The sequence below is a fragment of the Egretta garzetta genome, unplaced genomic scaffold, assembly GCF_000687185.1.
Source record: "Egretta garzetta isolate BGI_Z169 unplaced genomic scaffold, ASM68718v1 scaffold95, whole genome shotgun sequence".
Lineage (NCBI taxonomy): Eukaryota > Metazoa > Chordata > Aves > Pelecaniformes > Ardeidae > Egretta > Egretta garzetta.
In genome coordinates this window covers 340,381-356,925 of record NW_009259590.1, presented here as the reverse complement: position 1 = coordinate 356,925, position 16,545 = coordinate 340,381, and the positions used below count along the sequence as shown (strand labels likewise).

The 16,545-nt window shown below is 44.2% G+C and overlaps 1 protein-coding gene across 1 annotated transcript in view; it reads right to left on the bottom strand.

Moving 5' to 3' along the window:
- KCNH5 (potassium voltage-gated channel subfamily H member 5) overlaps nucleotides 1–16,545 on the bottom strand; it is a 151,390-nt gene that overhangs the window by 13,728 nt on the left and 121,117 nt on the right. Inside the window, exon 9 of the mRNA XM_009638013.1 lies at nucleotides 15,604–15,800. Coding sequence (XP_009636308.1) covers nucleotides 15,604–15,800 — 197 coding nt within the window. The remainder of the gene's footprint in view (nucleotides 1–15,603; nucleotides 15,801–16,545) is intronic.

Here is a 16,545-nt window from a genome sequence, read left to right as displayed (position 1 = left end):
TGAGCTTTGGGGCGGACCGCAGAAATGGTGCTCTCTGGGATGGTGAAAAGTGCCAAAAGACTTTTCAAGCTGCTCTTCAGCCTGATTTAACTTGGAACAGAAAATCAATCATCAATAATAATATGCAGTACTAATCTCCCACTCTTCTTTGCCTGTATTGGAGACATGTTGCTGCCTCTTCTGCCAGATGCCAAAACCAGGGCACAGAGGTCATATATCATTGCCCAGGGTGATTGAGCTGCTTAGTGGATGAGTGAAGGGGGTGGAACCAAGGTTTCCAGCCCAGAGCACCCATGGTAGCAAAAGCCATACTACAAAAAGATTAAATATATAAATATAATTATTACAGTAAAATAAAATTATTAATATAATAATGCACTTTTTTTCACTACTGTCCAGTCTGGGGAATACAGTACTGGACTTGAAATAATTGGAAGGGCTCAGCTGTAATTGCAGGTAATTACTGAAATTAAATCCAGTCCAGAACAACTTTATTGCTGTTCAGGTTTGTGTTGGAAGAGGGGTGGGGAGGTGGGCAGCACTATCTCTGTTTATTTAGTGACAATATTCAGAAGGTCTTGCTTCTATTCCAGTGAAAAATATAAAAAAACTTCACATTTGGCTTCTGGCCAGCCATGCTTGTGACAGACCCAATATTCCTGCATATCCCTAGCACAAAGCCACACAGAACATGGGCCCAGAGGATCTGCAAAGTTCATGTTTTGTTCTCTGAGTTTTTCCCTCTTAAGGGTTTCTGCCTGAAGACCTAATGGTCTCAATAAATGCCTAAGAGAGAGTCTCCATTTACAAAGTAATACATCAGCAAAAGAATCGCAAATTGTTCCCCAAATGAACTATTCTCTCCTCTCTACTTTAAGTGGAAATGTAAATTAATTGGAATCATTATGGGTTTTTTTTCCTTAAATATTGCTGTACCAGACTATAAAGTGCCTGAAATTTAATCTGAAGTCTTCAGACCTGAAAAAGTGTTTTGCAACTGAAAGCTTGTTGAGTTTTTTTCCAGCTATATCCACTGATCTAACAAAAGATAACACCCCTTGCTATCAGCCTTGCTTCTGACATTGAGGACATTCTACCTGGCCTTCAGAAACTTTGGTTTCATATGGAATGTGCTACCAGCTACTCTGTTTGTCCACTTCATCATTTTCAAGGTTTTGTTAATTTATTGAAAAGCTTTTATAACAGGAGCCTCAATTAAAACAATGCGCTTCCAGTGCCATGCGATGTAGAACACCATCAGTTTTGTTTGGAAGTGATGAGTCAGAAATGAAGGCATAATTTTAAAGGGCAGAACATATGAACAACAGACCCAAAGGAAAGGGACCATGGGCAGCCTCTGTACCTCGAAGAGCCAAGGCATCAAACCTTGTTCTGTCTTTCCATATTACAAAACAGAGAGGTAAAAGATGCTGCTCTGTCACTGTCAGCCATTCCTCACCTGAACCAGGTCTAATAGTGGAGACTAGTTTGGTGGGGAGAGCTACTGGCTCCAAATTCAAGCTAATTCTAAAACATGGTAGCACTCCTGAGTGGAGCAGATTTAGGCTGGTGCCTGGGCTGTCATTTGCTTGTTCCCTACTGGCTTCTAGATCCCTGTCAAGGACCTGATCTTTTAAATGCTCGTGGGGCTGACAGTGAGGGCCTGTCTCTGCCACACCACCTAGAAGGGCACACGAACCCCTGTTGTAGCACAGCAGTGTTCCCCTGCAGAAAGGCAGGATTAATTAGGCTCAGTTCAGAACTGCTCTAATCTGGCTCTTCTGTTTTCAAGCGCTGTGCCATGGTTCTGCTTTCAGCCAGCCAGCCATGCCAAAATTACCTCGGAGTTACTTATTTTCCTTCATGACCCATAATCACAGCTTACGGCCATATCAGAGAAGACTGAACCTGCCTGGACCGAATTTAGGGAAGTGCTGCTAGTGCTCACTCCCTTCCTACAGATCTTTTGGATGAAATCCAAGCTCAAATGACTGCTGGACGTATCCCTGTGCCTACTTTCCCCATGGGATGTCCTGCAAATGAAGCCGCAGGGATGCTGCAAGGGAGAATGAGCTGGGGCAGTTCAGCAACCCACATCTCTGCTTCTCAGCTCAGAGACACCAGCACAAAATCCACTGGCAGTGTGACCTGGCAGTTCTTTTAAATTTAAATCAAGACTTGGAAAAGATGAACACCTCTGGCAGATCATTCACTGACTGAAAGACAGGGTCAGCCCACCGAGTAAGAGATGTGAAATAACTCAGTTAAACCATTGGGAAATCCCAATTGAACAGGAAAAAAGATGAAAAGGTTATTTAAACTTTTAACATCTACTTCATTTAACTATAGAAAGCTCCGTGAAATAACCATAACAAGTATCCCTAGGATTCTTCAAGTGAAACATCTCACCCAGCAAGAGCTGAAATTTTCCCATTTGAGAGCCCTCAGTTGGCGGTGTGTGAGGAAGGAGTGTTGGCTGTTGAAAACAGGCTGTAATTATCTTTAACATGATCGCAGCCAGTGCTTCGGTGGGGAGGAAGCCCCTGAGGAGAAGAAAAGACCCACGACATAAGCGTGCAAACATTGAAGAGTATCCAGTCAAGAAGAAACACACTACGAGGAGGATGAGCTGCTTTCACCTAAGCACCTTCCTGTAGCCAAGAGTGGTTGGCATAGAGCTGCCACTGAGGGTGCTTTAGCTCAAGAGGTTGAAGGAATTAGAGTTTTTCAGAGGCATCTGTAACTGTCAACAGAGCAGGGGTCTTCTATTTATAGCATAATCAAATGAAAATTTTTTAGAGAGCAAAGACCCCATTTCAATGATATTGGTGATGTTTCCTTGTACCTGAATCTGCACCAGTCAAGAGCTCTCACTTTCTGGGGCAGAAAGTCAAGGAAAATCCCCCACAGTCAGAAGAGCTGGGAGGAGAGCTATCCACCAACTAGGGAGCTTCCTACGACAGCAAGGAGCTACGGCATCAGCCATGTGAAACTTCACCACAAAGATAGGCATGCTGTTCCCTGGAGGTTACTTGTGCAGAAATGAAGTTGCTAATCACAGTCGTATCAGAGCCTCCTGTGGGCAAAACCAGCAGGTTGCCTACGTGACAAACACCCAGGGAGGACGAAGTGCTCTGCCTGCCCCCAAAGGGACCATTAGATGTTTTTTCTAACCTCAGAAGATGTGACTGAGGAACTTGGCAAGCGGTGAGTCTGCAGAGCTTTGTATTTATTTCTGAAGGGCATCAGCAAGAGGAAGAGACACCACAAAAGAGTTAACTAGTGGGGTTGTGGGGATGGGATAAACAGATGGTGTGGTGAAGAGCCATTTCCTTCCCATTTACATGCTGACTGCATTAAATCAATCCCTGGGCTTTCATGGCGATAAGCTAAGGCTCTGCTGGGAGGATTTTAATGATCTGGCTATATCCTAGTTGTGGCATCATTCTATTGTGTCCCGGCATTCAGTCTATTCTCAGGGAAAAGGTCCTTCAATTTTTTTTCATGTGATTCTTGGTGATCTTCCCTAATACCTGTATCACAGCCATCACCTCTTTCCTAGATGTGGATCTCTGTAAAGCTCATCAACACTGTTTTATGTTCCTGTCCGTGCATTTAGGCACTGACACAGGATGCTCCTTAGGGGCTGAGCCTGCTGGTTTTGCAGTCTTAGCTTATCTCATTGCTCCAGACCCAAACAAATTAGTTTGTAATCCTCACTATTGTATACTTTGGCAAATCTGGCTTTAAAAGTGATCAGAAATGACCTCCTCATGTAAAATTTGAGTCAGTCCAGTTGATTTGTCCCCTCTTCCTGTCTGGAGCTAGTAAGAAAACCTTGTACCTGAACAAATAACAGGTCTTTGCAATCAATAACATTGATGATTCTGTATTTCCCCATTTGTGACTATGCTGCACCCTGTTTACACACTGTTTGTATCCTTTCTACCACTCCCTGTGCACACACAGTTAACAAAACACCAGCTGGTACAGGACGAATGCTGCTGCAACGATGCAGAGACACCAGACAGAAGAAGTACAGATCCCTACCTCCGGCTCTGTTACTTTTCACCTCAGATGCTGCGCTTGCTTCCCCGAGGTCCTTTTGACCTCTGAGACTTTGGCTAAAGAGCCCTCTCTGTTTTTCTCTGGTTTGATTTTTTTTTTTTTTTCTGCTGTCTGAAAAATCCAGCTAATCCTAAGCCTCCCACACGAGACAGCAGTTCTTCAGTCACCTTCTCCCAGGAAGGCCTTGTCCAGGCACTTTTAGGAGGCTGACTCTTCTCAGTGGGGTCCAACACCCACCTTAGATGCTAGAGGATGCCTACAGATGTGCAACTGTGCCAGATGTCCCACCCACGGGGCAGGGCTGATCCATGGAGCAAGAGCATCTGCCCATAAGAAGACTAGCAAGGTTAAAGAAGGCTGTTGGGGATTTTGCAAGGTCAATCTCTGTCCCAGCCGAGTCCTTGTCTACCCTATTAGCAACTGTCTGACATGTTGGACTGCCTTTGAGCACAACTGGTCTGGGAGGAAGCTCCTCATGGGACACGTTACTGATGGACCAAAGGGTAAACAGTACCTTGGTTCAAACTTTCTGACAAATGCTTTAAGTTACGGCCAATGGTTCCTGCATATCAGTCAGGAGTCTGTTTGGTATATTAATGCATGGCTGTGTTGAGCTTGTAAATTATTATTCATGTACTTTTGTAGATCATCTTGAGGTTACTGGCTAAGTCCTTTAATAAATGGAAACAGGGACAATTAATAACACATGAAAAACATGCATGATTCAGTTCATTTACATTTCTACTGTAGCCTTCTTTGGCAGGAGCGCTAATACAGGGAGAAGGATGGGGGTCATTCATAATTGAGCTGCTCTGAACTCCCAATAACTGTTCCATTTAAAAGTGGATTTACCTTAGACACATGATGGAGATGGAAATTCATTACAATGGCAGGCAGTCAAGGAAGGCAGAACTGGTGAAAACAGTGAGGCTGGACAGAGAAATTAAGTGCTGAGATGCCAGGATGCTCTGATAAGGTCAGGAACATGGAGAAGGAAAACTGTAAATCTGTGCACTGAGGGGCAAGTGATGGGCACGAATGGAAAAGCAAAGCTAATCTTAATAAAAAATGCTACATTTCAGCTGACCAGTAGAAATAGCCTACTTGGAAATGGCTGTTCTTTGCTGCTGTCATCTGCTGGTTGCTTAGGTCCTCATTTTCACATTTATAAGGGAGTGCAAAGTGGTTCAGGCTCTCAGAAAAAGCTGAAGCCTGTTCCTGTGGTAACAGGAGTGCTGTCCATAATAAAGAACAGAGGACAATGGACTATTGCCAAAAGGGATACGTACTCACAGAGCACGGAGAGGTAAGTCCCCCTGCTCTGGAGGTACAGTGACTGATGGAAATATTTAGATAGGAAGCACTATACAAAATCTTTTTGGCAGCTGAGGCAGCTTTGTGGAGTACTAATAAAATAATCTAAAATTCACCTAAAAGTCTGAGCGGATATCCCAAAGTTCAAAGGTCACTGACAGTTTAATTAATGGAGTTAGGAGAATTGGAGACTTTTATAACTGCTTGCACTATGCTCCTTTTTTTTAACAATAACTTACAGCTGAAAACTATATCATTTTTTTGTTATCTTTAGGAAGGGAGACAAATTAAGACTAAGGGCTGTGAAAACTAAGAAGCAAAAATATGAGGAAAAAACATGGATTAATAATATATATTCCTTCCGAAACACACGGAGGGTTTTTGCCGATCAGCAAAGTGCTCTAAAGTGCAATAATAGGGGACTCAGCTTGTTTCAGGTGCTTCCCAGAATGCCCCTGTCCCTCCCAACAGCTATGCCCACCTCTGGCGGATATGCAAATCAGCTACTCTCCTAATTGCTCCTCCATGCTTCCTTTGCATGGGACCTAAACCGAGGCAGCTTGCTAATCACACCAACTGGCTGACAATTAAAAAAGGCACAGTCAATCAGCCATCATTAAGTTGGAAGTGACAGGCTGGGGTTTATTTTTAACTAAAACTAGTGGGATTCAGGCAAAGTTCCCCACAAAGTTTCTCTTGCACTTGGCGTACAGTTTAATACTTTCCTACATGTACCATTTCTCTGCTGTGGAAGGCAGCCCAAAAATAGCATTCAAAGGAAGGTAAATCTAGGATTTGCACGGCCGCAATGATTACCACATGCTGAACCAGCACGTTGGGGTATTATTGCATCTCTGAAGTGTGTGCTGCAAAACAATAGATGGATGGATTTATACTTGCACGGAAAAGAAGGACCTTATGCAAGGAGTTTATTTCACATTTTACAGGCTTATTATATGTAGCCGGTGAGGAGCTTTTCCGTGCAAGCCAAGGCAAAAACCTGCTCGGAGAAGGGGAGGCAAGAATAAAATCCCGGCTCTTTCCAGTGCAAAACAGATGTGAAATTGTTACTGATCATTTCTAGATGGGACAAAGAGGATCCCATTTTGGGCAGAGCCAGAAAACTCCCACTTGGGTGAATGCTAAAGCCCTGTCTGCTCTTTGTGAAGCCCATGGGAATCAATTTATATGATCCTAATGAACAGGCAGTTGTTCCCTTTCCCCAGCCATGGTTTTGGGTGCATTGCAACTGGCATCCCAGTCTTGCAGAAGTAAGGTTTGGGCAGTGAGAAGTCTGCTGTAGAAACTCATTTTTATACCTGCAAGTCATGCTGTGCTGTGTTACTAAAATGCCTGGCGTTCTGCTCCAGGAAGCAACAACAGAAGCAACCAGAGCACTTGGAATTAATCGTCTCAGTTTTGTAACACCTCCCCCTTTTTTTGCCGTCAGAAAAGCTGTAGATCTACATGGAGCTTAGGCTCAGCAGCCCATGCAAGAAGAAATCCATTGCTTCATGCTAACCGGAGGGGTGGGAAATAACACAACAGACCTCTTTCCCCACTTTCTGTGCAAATCCTGCCTGCTAGGATGCTGCTGGCCTTAGCGTTAGGTGCAGCTGTAGGTAACGGAGGTGGCCCACAAGCAGGAGCCACCTGCAGCAGTGGCAGCTGCCAGGCACACTGAGAGCATCACAAAATAAATTGGCTACTCCCAGTGGTAACACAAATGCATTTGTAACACTCGCATGGCTTATTAGGCACCAGAGGAGTCACACGAAGCTATGGGGAGATCGGTTTTGTTAGGACACCTGCCCAGAAGAGAGCTGGCCACAGAGCTAAGCCTGGCAAAGCAGAGCCCAGGAGGGAAGCTCAGGGTCAGGGATGGTGATCTGCTCGGTTCTGCTGCTGGCTGAGCTGCCAGTGCCCCTGTTCATCACAACTTCAAAGCCCAGGGGGAGCTGATGATAAAAACCTTCTTAATTGGCAATCAAAAATGAAATGGCAATGTTGCTTTCCATTGCACCATGCACTTCCCTTCCTTAGCTGTTGGAAGTGATTAAAAACATCAATTTTAATCGATGAGGGGAGGTGAACACAAAATATTTGGTTTTTTAATATTTACAAGATTAAAAATAGTAAACCTTTGATTTATGTTTTTATCATCATTCAAGTCCTGTGCAAGCAACACCACCCTGAATCGATATTAGCAGACAGCCTGCAGAAGGCTTTCTGCATCAACTGAGGACAGTCTCTTAATTGTGACAGCTTTCCAAACAAGCAAGTGGTATTAATTCACAAAAAGCACAATAGCAAATCGTTGTCAATCTGGATCTTCACTCTAACATAGCCAGTTCACACTTTTGTTTCCTTATGGATGCTACCCATCCCCGACATCTCCTGTTTAATGATCTGTCCACACAGAAATAAATCACTCAGTCTGCACTGCCTGCTCGTACCTTTTGCTGGGGGTAAATCAGCAGCGTGCCTGCTCTAACAGCTGCTGAGTCCCCACATGCAGAAAGCAGCACATCAGCGCACATGATTTTTTTCTGCAGCCGTACCATGCTGTTCAAAGAGCCTTGAATGAAAAGCCTGCTAACCTGCCTTGCACCTTGCAACAAAAACCAACAGTAAAATAATAGCCTGATAAACAAGATCAAAAGTCCTTTTGATTTAGATATCAACAGAGAAGCTGCATGTCCAGGAAAAAATAAGTCTACCTCTGTAATACCAAAGGATTATCAGAATTGGGCTCAGTCCGACTTTTAACAGAGTTGGTGGTGCTTTGCCTCTCACTCCTACAGAAGCACAGTCAGGACCTCGGAGGAAGGTGTTTAATTTAGAGATTATATTCAGAATAGAATAGGGGCCTGCTGGTACCCTGTGGGATTAATGTGGCTCTGAAACACTATTAAAGATGATAGTACGTTGGCTAATCTCTGCATCTGCCTGCAGGCTAAAGGGAAAATATATTAATCCAGGCTGTGCCATGAAACCATACTACCCCAGACCTCCCAAGGACCCCAGGGGGTATACAGTGCCCTGTTTTTCAGGTAAGTATTTAAACACTCACTAAGATACCCAAGTCCTTGAGGTAGCAAGGAGAGGAGAGATTTCGGGTTTATCACCCACTTCTGCACCCATCCACAAACACCGAGGGAACGCGCTGTGCTTGTCGAAGGAGGGAAAACCACTGCCCTCCCTCTGCGCCTCCAAGAAGGGGTTCAGAGGTGCAGTTGGTCCTGTACCCAGGATTTCCCATGGTCTGTATGACCCAAAGTTTTGCCCAGAAGAGACTACTGTAAGGAAGATGATGAAGTGGCAAAAAGAAGGAAGAGACGGAAGGGAGTGAGGCACAAAGAAAAGAGTCAGGTTCACAGCTACCAAAAAACAAGCGAGCAAGCAAACCCACTGACAGCTTTTACAGCAATCGCTCTGCTCAGACAGCTGTCCCATGCCGTCTGGCAGAGGCGCAAAGGGGTGAAGTTAATGCTGCCGCAGCTTTCGCTTTGCATTTTTATGCTGCTCTTCTACCTAGCAAAGTCATGCACGGTCCTCCAAGGACTAACTTCATTGCTTTCACTGCCTCAAACTCAAAAATCCCCACGCCCCTGAAGAGGAGCAAAGACACAAGGAATTGCTCAGGGGAGCAGGAGACAGGAGGGAAGAGCTGCAGAAGAAACCTCCAGCCTCAGCTCTGTAATCTGCATTCATAAGGAATCGCATGGGTCTCTTGATGGCAGAAGGTGTAGCATGGACTGTGCTGGGTTGTCTGTAACCACTCAGCTACAAATACACAAGGAATTACTCCATTCTCTGTATTGATAAATTCCTCACATGCCCGTTAGCAGTTTCTCAAGAAATTCCTGGTCATGGACCAGCCAGGGACCACTGTCAGCTGGCCGTCTGCAGAAGGCCATGTTGTTTGAATGTTCGAAGTGGGCCCTTCTGTCCCGTGCACGTTCAATATACAAGCCTAGACACCATCAGATCTAAGTCAGTGTAACAGGCCTTTAAGAAATATTGAAATGGAGTATTAATGTATCTGGAGATAGCTGTGAATGCAATGAAGCCAAACAATAAAAAATTTTTAAAAATTTGTCTTAAGTGAAAGCTTCTTCAAGCATAACAGAGGCTACAGAGTCTGCTAAGATGTGAACAAAATAAAACCATATTGACTTTTGAGGGTATAACTTATTTGCTCTGTAATCATGTTAAACTGTTGCTGCAGCTAATTTATAGCTATAGGACTTCATTTTCATGACAACGTGTTCACATAAAAGAAAAAGCCCCAGATAACTAAAGACCAGAGAGGGACAGGAAAGGGCAGATTCATCCTGAGACACGGTAAAACAATTTTTCCTTTCTCACATGGAGATGGAGAAAGGAATTTGGTGCAATTAAAGGCAAGGCTAGTCTGCGAGCTCTACAGTGGGAGCATGAGGAGGTAAATCCCCCCCTTATGCCCAAACTGAGCTGACCTTATTACTTAAAAAGGACAAAGAAAAAAAAAAAGGAATGAGGTGCGTTACTTTGTTGGAGTTACAGGTGAAGAGAGAGAGTGAGGAGGAAAAGCAGAGGCGAGACCTTTGGCTCAGCTGAGGAAGGTGTCCTTCGCCACGGTCACAAGAGAGTTGCTGGTTACTGCAGTAATGAAGCCAGAGCTCTAAACACCCAAGCACAACGTCACAGGCAGCACAGCTGGGAGCTGTGACTAACGTCATTCTGTGTTTTGCCCTGGAGAAGTGAAGAGGGCTGTCACCACCCCTGGCTGGGGAACCCCTCCGTGTCCCATTGCCTGGGCCAGGGGCCGCAAGCAGCAGGATCTATTATCCCACAGATGCTGTGAATCCCTGAAAAGATACAGACAGGGAAAGGAAACATACCATACACGTTGCCGTGAAGAAGTTGATCAAATTAGTTTTCAATAGGCTTGAGCAAGCCATTGAGTTACAAACAAACTCTGAGTTAAGTCATGCCAAATGCCTGCTGGCCATACAAGCTGTAATAGACATTGATCTGTTGGATCTGCCCTTCCAGAGGCTTAATCCTGTGCTCCCTGGGACTCTTGCTGCTGGCTCAAACCAGCAGAGGAATAAGCTGCACATGCAAAAGAAAAGTACCAGGAGTGAGACACGGATGAGGACCGAGTACCGGCATGGGGGTGGGCACATTCCTTATCACAGGACGGGAGTCCAGGACCCCACCAAAGTCCCCATTATATTACATTCTTAGTCACAGCAGCTCCCTAAGCAACACGGTTTTCTCTTCTGCTTCTCTTCATTAACGATGACGGGAAAACTTGTTTTTCCTAGATAGGTTTTGCCATCATCACTGTCCCACATCAAGAAAGCTCCTGATAATAAACTGAAAAAAGGTGAAAATGGATGACAGACCTGCTAGCATAGATGGACCACTGGGCAGAGGAGGTGCTCAGCACGTCCTGCTCCACAGTTACCCCGCAGCCTCCTGTTTGCCAGAGTCACCTGAGGATGATGCTCTGATCCCTTCCTACGTGAGCAAGTCACCCCCCACAACTGATGCGTACGGAGTGTGAGCACCAGCTGGCAAAGTGCAAACAGCTCTGAATTAAGCTGCCTTAATCATGGATATCTTTCAGAGCTCAAAACCTGCAAAAGCCCTCAGGTTCACCAGAACATGTGCAACCCTCAGGAGCAAGGGCCGATAGGCAGAGCAGCGCTTTCTGCCTCTGACATTGCTTTTGCACCAGGACACTCGCTAATATAGCACGCCATCTGGAGAGCCTTAAAAATGAAAAAGAAGGGGGATCCTGAATTGGTACAACCTTCACTTTTAGGAGACACGAGCACAGAATTCAAATTCAAATAAAGCTTTTCTAAAAACTATGTGGCACAGAAATGACGAGTGATTCAGTCAAGAAGCAACATGTGATTCATTAAAACCTCAAGCGAAAACAGAAAGCTGATTTAAAAAGAAATTATTCTAATCTGAAATAGAAGGAAGAACGGGATGGGCGTTAAGGCATTCTGATAGCCTCACCCACTAAGAAGCCTCAGAGATTGACACCGTGCTGGAGGAATTAGGTAACATCAGTCACTCACAGGATTGTCCCTGGCTTTAAGAGCAGCACAGGGAAACGAAATGAGTCTCTCCAGTGATGTTGCACTGCCTTAAAGGCACTCGTTTCTCCTCACATCTCCTTGGCTCACTCTCCAGCACACGTTCCAGGAGCAAATACACCAGAGGTCCTATACGGACAACCGTCCTCTTCCCTGCCTGCTCCTGACTCACCTCTTCAACACAGCTCGTTTTGCTCATGGTAGGAAACAGCAGTATGTGAACGTGCACCTTAAAAGCTGCAGGGGAAATCTTTGCTTTACTGAAGCACAGGAGAATTTTAGCTGTGATTTCAGGTGGGCCAAAATTTCAGTTTGATTTTTTTCTTGCACTTGCACAGACGGCGTTGGTCTGGCAGTTAGCTGGAGATGGTGTGTTAGCTGGTGCAAATGGAAGTAATGATGAGAAAAAGAAAAAAAAAAACAAAGGTTTAAAAATACTTCCGGTGAACACCTTGTTTTCTGTGGGAACACATTTGGTAGCTTGATGTAGGCCTTCCTTCCTGAATTTTGACCACCAACAAAATGTACATATATTTATAGGGGTTTGAGCCTCCTAGAAACCTGTCTTGGCTCCCCTCCTCAGGCCAAGCTCCATGGCTCAAGCTTGCAGAGAGGCCCTCCTCCAGCTGTGTGAAATCTTGAAAGGCACTTAATGAATTAGACATTATTAATATTCTCTTCCAACATCAGAAGGCAGTAATTAACTCTTTGAAGACTCATCCTAAACACTGCTTTATAACTCTCAGTCCTCAGAGGCAGCTATGTAATCTCATTTTGTTTTTAAAGAATATCTTTCCAGATTAATTATTTTCCCCCGTTTGGAAAAAAAAAGTTCAAAGTCCTGGTTCTGCCTTGGAGTGTGCATTAGTGACGTTAGATGTGCCATAAAGATTTCAGAGCACGGAACTTGATATGCTGCAGTACTTTGCAATTACGAATTAAAAGTCACCTCACCACCCTGGGCAGGAGAGATGACTGCAGGTTGAAAAGCGAGCAGGCACGCTGACTTTATGGGCTCATAAATGCAGCACGATGGCTGAGCTACCTAACACACAAAAAAGAAAACAAAAACCCAGAGCTGATAATAGCACGCTGAGCAGATGCCTGAAGTAGGTCACTCAACATGCCGGGCCTCCAAACGTTATTTGGGAGTGAGAAAACATTATTTTCCCACTTCAGCATGACTTTCTTTTCCCTGCCACGTGGAACTAACCTTTTGTGCTCAGTGCTATTATTAATTTATTAGCCTTTTGAACGTCTAAATTGTTTTGCTGTCTATGGACTACATCTAAGTGCTTGCTGAGGGATAATGCGGCACAAACACGCGTGTGTGTGCGTGTGCATCCACATACATGTATGAGTATCTCAAAGAGCGGACTTGAAGAACAATTCTCTCTATATATTTTTTGACAGTGAGAAGGGCCATTTTCTTCAGCACAGAACTGCAAGGAGTGTATTTTTGTTATCATTAAATGTCAAACCCTACGAGTGATGACCACATAGAAAAAGTGCTAAGTATATTTCTACTGAAATCAATTAAAGGAGACAATGATTTTCTTTCCATTTAGATTACATGACTCCAGCACAAGCTGCTGCAGTACCGTGCAGCTCTGTCAGCCCGCTCTCCTTGCCTGAACAACCACTTTCTGTTCGTCTGATGGAGCTGTCCTGGATGGCATGGCTTCTCCTAAGAGATGAACTCACCGCCAAACACTTCTGGGCCCAACAGGGAATCATGTATACTTTCAGCAGATATGAGGTTTGAAAGAATCCCCTGAATAACTTTATGTAACAGGACTTAGATTGCATCCCTGGTGTTGGCAGTAGCATGATCTAGTTTGTGCCTAGGAACAACACACAGAATTTCTGTAAAGCAGGTTCCAGCTCAGCGCATCGTACTGCAATACGAGAAGTAAGACTTTTCCCAAAATAGTTCTCGAGTAATACTGTAGGAGACATCATAGGTGGAGTTCACCTGATGTACCCCAGGTATTTCAAAGTTACTGATCAAGGACTCTCTCAAAAGTCAACAGAAAGGGGATGATTCTCCCACCCCAGACTGGGCACTGAAGAGGGGCCAGATGATTGCCTTCTGGAAGAACCATTCCTCATGGGCTATAAAGGTGACTGGTGACTAGCTTGGATGTCATCACCCAGCTTTTAGTGAAATGAACTCCATGCTGCAGGTACCACAGTGACGCGATCCTTTTTCGACTCCCCACCCACTCTGATGTAACGCCCACACATGCACTCAACCAACATTTCCTTTCCTTCTGCAAAATCCAACGTTTCCCTTCCTTCTGCAAAATCCAACGTTTCTTTAGAAGTGCTGTTCCTTCTTGCTTTGAGTCCCTACCCCCGTGGCAAAGTCCATGCACCTAACACTGAGCTGCACAGCAGGTATCTGTACTGGGGACCTGATTTCCACAAGTGTTTATACCTGAGTGACTCCCTATGGCAGGGCCCTGCAGGGGAAATCAATTTTCCTAAAAAAAATGCGTGGGAGAGAAGAAAATCCATGAAAACCCACCCAGGCAGCTATTCCCCATACGCATCCCTGGACTACAGAACTCCAGCACATTGCCCTGTCTGGAAAAGATCTGTATGTGTTTTTGCTGTACACAGCCTTGTCACAGCTAATGGGGGAAGGGGGGTCCCAGGGAGCTAGCTGAAGTGACAGGTTCACAGTTTTAAGAAGGAAAGAATACATTTTGGCACAATGTATGTGGCATTATCTTGTCCCATGAAATCACCGTCAGCAATGCCTGAGCAGAATTGTCATCCCGGGGCTGTGGCTGGTGGCACGTGGCAGGCAGGCGAGATGGCAAGGGGGGGATGCTGCAGTCAAGGCTTGGAGGAGGACATCTTATCAACAGAGGAGTGATAAGCTAGAAACCCCAAACTAGCTTTCAAGCCCCAAAGCCCTTCTTCTGAAACAGAGTTAACAAGCTTCAAGTCAGAGGTAAGCTGACAAGCTGGAACCAAACCTGATTATAATTCAGCTCTTTCAGGCTCCAGCACAAACAGAGGGGGACTGTAATCCCATTGCATCTTTTTTTGCCATGGGTATTTTGTGCCACACTTGGTATATTAATGAGCACTAAATATTAAAACTCCTTTGAAAGAAGCGTTTGGAAGATGCTCCAGAGGCTAGAGAGGAACTAGACTCAGAAAAGTAAAATTCTAGTTGTGTTGAACTCCTGTTACTGTAGAGGCTGAGATCATCTCGTGAAATACTGAGACAGCCTCGGTACATTATCAGGTGAGATACCCTAGGTACAGCTGCAGAAAAATGTGTTTCAGCAGCTAGAGGATCACAGTTAATGCTCGATAATCTATAAATCATTGTTATGAGATTTCTCCATGCAGATGAAATTTATATAACCTTCATCAATCTTAAAAAAAAAAATGATAAAGATTAGATTTTGCAGCCGCAATGCAAATTAAAGAATCCCTTAACCTGTTTTCAAGATACGTCCTTATAGCTAATTAATTTTTAGATGGAGTGTTCTTTGAAAGGACTAATGGATAGTGAGCATTGCTGATTGATTATAAAATGAGCAGGAGGGTTTAAGAAGTGAGCTGTGAATGTAAAATCACAACCAAGCTTTATTAACCTTGCCATATTAAAATTCTAAACTACGCAAGCAAGAGAAGCAGGTATTAATATAATACTTTTGCTGAGTACGTTTTATTTATTTAACATCAATAAATTTCTCTTAGTTGGTCTATGCCATGCACATCCATCAGACTGGCATCCTCTGACCTATATCTCACCTCTGGGGAATCCAGAAGCTGGATTCTATCAAACTACAAAATACCACTTTATCCAATAAGCAATGGGGGGAAAAAAGCCCAAAACCAGCAACTGTGAAGGAAAGGAAAAGAAATATAATTCATATGTCACCCTGCTAGGCCTGCTTCTCAGAGCCGCAAATCTACGGGAAACTTTTATTGAGCCATCATTAACGAACAGTGACATTTATTGAAAGGCCAGTTAATCTGCAATGACCTGAAAATATCAAGAGTAAATTGGGGGTTGTTAAAACACTGCAAACAGCCTGCAAGAGTGTGCAATCTCTTGGTGAGAGAAAGGGGAAAACAAGAGCAGTGGCCTTACCCGCTTCCTCAAATTGCAGGTGAGCGTGAGATTCCTCGAGAACGAATTTGCGAACGCGGTATAAAAGTCCAACACTTTCAGCAAGGCTTCTCGTTTAATAATATGTAAATCGCAGTATGTCAGAGCCCGTACGTTGGCACAGGCGTGGGCCAGGCTGGTTTCCTTCCAGAAGATATCACCAAACACATCACCTTTGCCTGAAAAACAGCAGGACAAATTTGTTAACAGGGAAGACTTACGCATTGTTCTTCAGCACACAAATGCTTTCTTCCCAAACTGTCTTATGCTTCCAATTATTTTAACATAAGCTCTCAACAGTGGAAAGGAGGAAGGGTAAAAGTTTTTAAAGTATCTGAAGTCCTTGAGTATCCTTAGCAGTAGCCACACGTTTTTTAAGGTATTTATAGACTGCTCTGTGAAGTGTCATGAAGCATAAAAACCAGATTGTAAAGGTCTCATTGCAGCTGAAGATGCAGGTAACAGATTTTTCAAAGGCTCCTGAACACAGTAAGCACTTAACTAATGTTGAGGTGATAGAGTATTTCTGACGGTCTGTTCCTAAGTGACTTGGGAGCCCCACTCTCACCGAAAGCCCATGACATTTACGTTCCTGCCCCACCAAGGCTTTACAGTGTGGTGCAAGAGCCAGCTTCCATGGCCCAAGGACCACATTTTAAAGGATGTCTAAACGTTTTTACTTCAGTGTGAGTGGCAACACTCCTTCTGAAAACCCACCAAAAACCTCCTTGAGACTTTTAACCTGTAAATAACTGGCTTTAACCTTAAACAGATCCAGAAGTCTAGTTCTAAATCCAAACACATCCACTCTTAAGTAGAGGCTTACACTTAAGTCTGTATTTAAACGTCTGCTGACTAAGAAAGGATTTGACTCCTTAGACACCTGCACATATAAATAATTTCAACCAGATGTGAAAATTACCA